Source organism: Centruroides sculpturatus, unplaced genomic scaffold (genome assembly GCF_000671375.1).
Source record: "Centruroides sculpturatus isolate CEXI.00-Female unplaced genomic scaffold, Cexi_2.0 scaffold59, whole genome shotgun sequence".
In the NCBI taxonomy this organism is placed as follows: Eukaryota; Metazoa; Arthropoda; class Arachnida; order Scorpiones; family Buthidae; genus Centruroides; species Centruroides sculpturatus.
In genome coordinates, this window is record NW_019384301.1 from 346,255 (window position 1) to 354,128 (window position 7,874).

General features: G+C 30.7%; 1 protein-coding gene across 1 annotated transcript; it reads left to right on the forward strand.

Moving 5' to 3' along the window:
• Nucleotides 1–905: 905 nt before the first annotated feature.
• Nucleotides 906–6,986, forward strand: LOC111641731 (sodium-dependent serotonin transporter-like). Its single transcript, XM_023387972.1, has 3 exons — nucleotides 906–1,134; nucleotides 6,750–6,884; nucleotides 6,928–6,986. Exons 1-3 carry the CDS (start codon nucleotides 912–914, stop codon nucleotides 6,984–6,986), a joined length of 417 nt encoding a protein of 138 aa, XP_023243740.1. The 5' UTR covers nucleotides 906–911.
• Nucleotides 6,987–7,874: the final 888 nt, after the last annotated feature.

A 7,874-nucleotide genomic window follows, 5' to 3' on the forward strand; every position in this document is an offset into this window, starting at 1 on the left:
TTAAACTAAATTGATGAGGAATTATAATAAAAATAATAATAATAATAATCCATAATAAAAAAAAGAATTATAATTTTTAAAATTTATATACTTAAAGAAGAAGATGGAGTAGAATAAAAATGTGAATTTTATGTGAAATTTTATGACTATAAAATCAATATCTTGTCTTTAAGAATATTTGACTTGTTTCTAAAAAAAAAACGTTTTCTTCCGTTGATATTTTAACTTTTTGAATAAAATTTCGAGTACTTTTTAAGTTCTAAAAGTGGGAATTTTGCTTCTTTCTATACATTTTATTAAATTGTAAGTAAATTTATTAATATTTTATTCATAATTCTGTACAGTAAACGGCTTTCTTAGTTTCTTATCCTCTTCCCTTCTTCGTCCTTCATCCGCTTCCCCCTTATAATAGTGTTTATTCTAAAGGCATATAAAGTTAAAGCTATATTATCTATACAAAATATAGTATAATATCCCTATACCGCGTATATACAGTTTCGTATACTACTTCTAGACAGTATAATACCCGTCTATAACGCTAATCTTCTGTATAAAATTTAATATAGAACGTTCTCCACCCCTCTTCTATGCCGTAATTTACGCATTTAACTTTTTATATGAATTTTATACAGCGTAATTTTAAGGTGGAAGAGTGCGAAAATCAGAACTTTTAGGCGAGAAAAATGCACTTTTTTTGAACTTTCTAAGGGAGAATAATTACATTTTAATCACTAATTATTAATATTAAAGAGTGTTTAAAGTGTTAAGAAGACGAAGGCGGTCGGTCGAGAGGGGGGTTAAAGTATAGGAAGGATAATGTTGGTGGTAAGTATAGCGCATGCTCGGGTATGACAAAGTTGAGATACCCGAACGATATTTGGGCGTTACGTAGTGTCGGCCACAAAGTAAGGATGTCATCGAGCTCCGAGAATCTGAACTTGAACCTGAAAACGGAAGTTGACGGAACGGAAGTGAAAACGTCGACAGTCGAAACTGTAGTCTCTATAAGGCAAACTTCCGATTCCAGGGAAACATGGGATAAAAAAATCGAATTTTTATTAGCCGTGATTGGTTTTGCTGTGGATTTGGGTAATGTTTGGCGATTTCCTTACATTTGTTACCGAAACGGAGGAGGTAAGTCGACTTTTAATTGCAAAATTCTTCAAACTACACTATTTTGCAGCTTTTTTTGTAAATTATTTCTAAGTTGCATGGCTTTAAAATTAGATTTTAAGCAAATGTTTAGAAAATTTATTAGCGTATCTTGTCAGTAAATAAAATAAAATAATTATTTTTCTTAAATTAACAAAGTTTTTACTGAAAATTTGCAATTTTAAGTGTTCCGAAATGCGATAAATTTAATTGCAAATTGTAATTTTTCTCTTTTAAGTATTGACTAGAAAAATTAAATATATATTTTTTTTTCATTATTTTCCTATAAAAATTCGATTAATTTTCTCTACTTTTATTGTTTTAATCCGAGTACACCCGAACCTAACAGAGCCGTCACCTTTTCTTTTTTTCTATCTACACGTTCGGGTATACCGGTACACGTGTACCAAGCTTTAAATTTTATATTTATTTTAAAAAAATAAATGATTTATAAAAGCTACTCATTTGGTGGTTGGGGCATTTTCTTACTTTTCCTGTAAAGTTAATCACGTTTAAATCGAAGTTAACTTTCCATTCTTCCTTAAATCTGATGGACATTTATGGTATGTTTTTTTTAACAAAGGGAAGACATGAAAATAAATGTTTTCAATTATATGCAAGAAGGTCGAACGTGAAAAGGAAGTCTCAATTATAGTAAAGAAACATTCAACGAGTGAGAAAGTGTAGTAAAGAACTTCGATTTTTTGGAGTAAAAATTTACTTTTTTTAGGTAAAAATGGATGAAAATACAAATATTTACTACGTGTATTTGCCCGTATTTTTACAACTTAATATAAGCAATTGTATTGTTTGTAATAGTTTTAAATACGCTATTGCGCCTACATTCTTACAACTAAATCGAATTGTAATTGTAATTTTTATAATTATAAATTGCTCAATTATAGATGAAGTAATTTGTAACTTTTATTATTAATTACTGCTTTAATATTATGTAAGTATAATTAAAGTGTAGTAATTTTCTTACTACATTCTTACAAGGAGAGTGTAATACTAGCATTATCTCTTACTCTAATCGCTCGGCATCGTTGTAATTTTACCCCTACATGCCTCTAATTAGTAATTAGTACAACAGAAAGTAGGCCCTACTCCTCGGTGGAGCGTTATCCTGTAGTCGAAAAGGTAAATTATTCTGGGACCCCACAACGGGAGGCCCAATCTTTTATAAGAAGAAATATTCTCCGAAAAGTTCCCTCGAAGATAAATGTCTGAAATCAACACTGTACGCGGGGCCCCAAATTCAAATTTTCCAGGGCCCCCCGAAGATATAAAGCGCTCCTTGGTACTCCTTACTGTTAAAATACAGTGAAAAGTATCTCAATATTAAATTGTTTTATCAGTTTTAAAAGGAAAAATAAAAATATCTTGTTTTAAAAATATATAAATATTTAATCTAGTTATTAAATTTTATAACCACATTTTACTAAGCGCTTCAAATGAAACTAATTAGTAGATATTGGATTTTATATATCGTACGTTGTTAAAATATAACGAGGCAATACATAATTAGGTAATTATCAACAGATAAGTCTATTTATCAAGAAAAAATTATATGAGCCTCATATTTTTTTGCAATAAACCTAATTTTAATTGCTTTCTATTATTTAAAAAAAATTTAAATATTTAAATTCACTCCTTAATTTCTTATACTAGAAAATTATTAATCAATAAAACTAAGCTGGAATTTTATAAATAAATAAATATTTACTTATTTTGTTTATTTATTTTTTATATATATAAAAAAAGAGTTAACAATAATTGAGTTGGGATAAGATAGAAATCCCATTTTATATTAAAATGGCATTTCTATACCAGTCAAATTGATTTATTAAAAAATAAATTATCTTAGGAATAACCTTTTTTAATATAAAATTATCAGATAAATATTTACTGATTTTATTGGCTAAAAAATAATAAATAAATAAATCAGAATTTATTCTGTTTTGAAATATTTTGATCGTTTCATAATACAATGGTAATTAAAGTACCCCTATTTAACGTTATAATTTAAAAGTCCAAATGCAGCTAAATCTGGCACGATGACATTTCTGAATACTAGGAAGACATTACCAAAATTAGTACCAAAACTTGCCACTGGGGTACTTTTGGCGCTGAAAAAGCCAAGAGCCGTACTAGAGAATCTGCACACAAAAAGCATCGTAGTACCATTGAACACACTGTTCAATGGTTTCTCGTGTGTGTTAAGGCAAGAGGGGATGCTAAGAGGGGATGCCTTCCGGGAGATCTTTTAAGGCTAACTGGTCCCATTCGGGCGTTACAGACGTGGAGAAAACCCGGAAAACTCCACGTCCTGGCCAGGCGCGAACTTCCAGTGTTTACCCGTGAAGCTTGGACCCAGGAAGCTACTGTAATGAAACAAGAACACAGTAATAATGTAGCGTGTTCTACACTACATTAATAATGTATTCTATCAATAGTATTGTTTCCTTACAGTAGAGTAACTAAGGAACCCAGGATCCGAACTACCCCTCAACTTTGTAAATCCATTATATATATAGTGCTTATTTTGTATGATTGATTTGACGAATACCAAGTGATAGATTCAAAATACGTAATTAAAGTAAGCGTTAACTTCGGTAATTTAGTAAAATAAGCAATGGTAAAAAAGCTGACAATTTTCTGGACTTTCTCGGCATTCTTATGGTAGATAAATGTTCTTAAATTATATTTTAAAAAAGTTAATAAACTGTGGAATAGTACAGAGATCGTTAAAACAGGAAGATTTGAAGCTAACAACTTGGACATTTGCCCGTAGGTTACACCAAAAAATAACCGTGTACTTAAAACGACACGTATAAAATATCTTTAAACCAGCTACCGGAGAATCAATTTTCATTATTTTCATAGTGAATCAGTAAAACGCCGCGTAAAAACTTTTCACGAGCACGCCGAATTGGTGTTCTCGCCGTAAATAAGCGGTAATAAGACACTTTTGAATACTGTATACACGGGTTTACCATACAATCTCATGAGCAAATCGAGATATTGAGCCGAAAGTGTATTTGTATATCGATTTTGTTTGTCGAACTTACCGATAAGTACGCGAATACTACACTGTTTCTAACAGTGATACGTACAACTCTACGTCAATCAAACAATATTCGTTGCTCTTTCATCTATGGACGGCCTAAATGACATTTTTCAAATACAGAAGTGTGTCTAAATGTGTACTTTATTGTCTATAATTTTGGAATCTCGGGCATATAGAGGGATCGGACGAGAAGCCAGAAAACAATAAAATTCCCGAGTTGTCCGGTTAATCCCGGACATATAGTAAGCCTATGTATATAGGATTTTTAAAGTACGCGAACAGTAGATTAGCCTACGAGTAAAGTTCCAAACTTTTAGCTCTCGTTTAACGTTAAAACAGGATCAAATTTAAATAACAGAAAAATAATATTACAGATATTTAATTGTCCATCTGTAAGCATTAATTGTAAAACATACTAAGCTACAATATTACACGCTATAACAGAAGCATTATCATCACACGAACCATCATTATATGATGCTGATGATGTTATTATCAGTATCATTTTTAATCCTGCTGCTGACAATTTTTCGGCTCGTTTGTATTCGGTTTTAACTCTTCTTTTCCAAATACAGCAAAGTTCTGTTTCTATAAAACACAAATATGATGCAAAATAATAATAATAATAATATAGTAACTTGTTAGTAATTATCACGAGTTACGTTTTATTTGTAATATTTTTAATACTTATTTAAAATAAGTTAGAAATGAAATGTCGTGTTTGAGAATGATTTGTGGTTCGTGCACACGTAGATTCGTCCAACCAAGTAAGAAATTACTTTAGCATGTAATTGAACGTGGCTACTAGCGAAAGAATATTTTATTCACTTACGTTTATTGTAACATTTAAAAGAAAAATAATACGTTCGAATAAATGATTACAGTTGTCACAGTTCAGAGTTGCCTGCAACTATTGCATTTTCTACGCAAGATGACTCAAAAGTCGGTTAACCATTATAAAAACTGAATTGCTTTCCTCTTTAAATAGCATATATAGAATGTATATTTTAATTTATTAGATATTTTCTCGCAACTGCATCGTTTACTAAAGAAAATTTCAAATAAACAGAAGAATTAATCTGTGAATAACCGAAATTATTAAAAACAATGTATATTTTCAAACATTTATTGATACCGATTGATCGTAATTAAAGTATCTTTATTGTCTACAGAGATTTAACAGTCGAAATCTGGTACGAAGACATTTCCGTGAAAAAATAGTACAAAAGCTTATCACTATGGCACTTTTGGCGCTACAAGAAACGAGATACTCAGCTGCTCAATGTGGTACCCATTCTGAAGGCGATGAACAGTGTTTTCAACGGCTACCATAATTAATGTTCTTTGATGCTTCTCGTACAGTCAGGCCGCCAAATGCGCAACGTGTTCTCGGTAAACGACATTTTTTAAGTGTGAAACGGCATCTTCATTCCTCGTAGCGCTAAAAGTGCCCTAGTGGTTAGTTTTGGAACTAATTTTTATTATTTTAAGGAAATGTCTTCCTCGCGTCACTAAATATAGCGCTCATTTTCTTTATTATTCGGCTTAAAAGTATTAAAATTAATTAAATTAAAGATTAGATATTAATATTATGCCTCCCTATACGAAACAGACCCCTAAATCTAGGTGTTAGCGAGGTATATTTAAATTTTTTGGCCCAATGCAAAAAGATCTACAGCTGGGGCCGGGCCTAGGTGTTAGACACGCGAAGAAAACGTGGAAGACTCCACGTAATCAACCATCAGGCGCGAACCCGCGACCTGTTCGATGGTTCTCCTATACAAGAAATGTATTCTACTCCAGAAATATATTTATCTTATAAGAAACTGGAGATTTCTCGATACAGAAAGATTAATGTTACAATATTTTTTTAGATCATATTTAAAATTATGAGATCTTATTCTGTTTACAATTTATTTTCTATACAGATTATTACAATTATTTGTAACAATTTTTAAACTGTACAAATCCACTTTTATGCTACAAGAATTACTTAAATTTTATTCAGGATGATTTAATTAAACACGCATCATTTAAAATTAGCTGTTAATTTTGTTATAAATATATCCTTTAAAACACTAAAGTGAAACATTTGCTATGTAATTCTGTGCAGGAGATATCATTTAATCAGAAAATAAATGCATAAAAATCATATATTTTTTAGAAAATAAATGTTAAAATATTAGAAGAGATATTAATGCAATAATAAAAACAAGTAAAGTGTAGCATTAATAAAAGATTTTGTCACCAAAACAGTATTATTTTACCTTTACCTGAGTTCTTTCTTGTTAAATACATAAACTACAACACTCCATTTGTAATTCATATTCACAAATGCACCCGGGAAGACTGGTTAACTGACTTTTGGCCACGTTTTTTAACATATATGATATCTAATAAGCATATTATATGTAGTTTATGTGTACTGTGTATTGTTTAATAAATATATAACAATCTTATTTAAAGATAAAGCAAAATATTCTATAAATATTTATAAATTTCCATAATTTATTCACCATATTTACAGGTGCTTTTCTCATACCATATGTTATCATGTTAATATTTGGAGGTTTACCTTTGTTCTATTTGGAGCTAGCGCTTGGACAGTATTACAGGAATGGTTGTCTTACAATTTGGCAAAAATTGTGCCCTATGATGAAAGGTTAGTTCAATGATGTTTAATAATATATAAAATTAATCCTTAGGAAGAATAATTATAACATTTGCCATTTGGAGCAGCTCTTTTTCAATCACTTTCAAATAGTTCTGTATAAGTTAGTAATCTGTGGTTTCTTCGGTGTAACTTGTAATATTTACGTACTAAACTTCCAAATTCGGGAGGAGAACCTTTGAAATTATCACTAAGCGATGGTAAAGTCCCTCCGCAATGGGCGAGTAAACGGAAGAGGAACGAAATAATGACGTCACAGAAGATCAGACATCGAAAGNAACAAAGGCCCTTCTCGAAATTCTCTACCAAAATATATATATATATTCTCTATTTATATAAGATATTTTACTGAATATTTCCAAAAAACACGTGTTAATTTATCGTATAAAGTAGAGCTGTTGTAGTTAAAAAATATGTATTTATGCACTAATGCGGGTGGCGCGTTATCCCGGGGGCCTGGCCGACAGGGGGCCCCAAACCTTTTATAAGAAAAATGCCTGAAATCGACACTATATACGGGGGCCCCCTAATTCAAATTTGTCAGTGTCCCATAAAGCCGTAACGCGCCACCGATAACAGTCATTATCATTTACTATCGGTGATCTTTCCAGGCCCTACGTACAAAAGATTGGAGGCCTCTCCACGTTATTTTACCACATCATAAACTATTAATGCGTAGTTGTATTTATGCAGTTGTATTTTAGCTGTACGTTTATTTATACAGTTATTAAGTAGCTTTTTAAAATAATGTTTTTATTCGAAAATTGCATAGAAAAATGACTTAATAAATTTTATATAGTTGTGAAAATTAATTAAATTTACAAAATAAACAAAAACAAACCGCAATAATTTATTGATTTGTGGCTGAATGAAAAGAGATTTTTTGATGAATTTTTAAAATATAAATTGGGAAAATTCTTTAAGTATTTATGATAATGGAGTTACTAGGGATCTATTAACATCTTTTCATTACCATGCCAT

Bases quoted from the DNA above. Each gene is read 5' to 3' on its own strand.
- LOC111641731 (XM_023387972.1), top strand. From the start codon at position 912: ATGTCATCGAGCTCCGAGAATCTGAACTTGAACCTGAAAACGGAAGTT. The intron at 1,135-6,749 runs GTAAGTCGACTT...CCATATTTACAG, and splicing joins TTGTTACCGAAACGGAGGAG to GTGCTTTTCTCATACCATAT. The intron at 6,885-6,927 runs GTTAGTTCAATG...ATTAATCCTTAG, and splicing joins ATTGTGCCCTATGATGAAAG to GAAGAATAATTATAACATTT.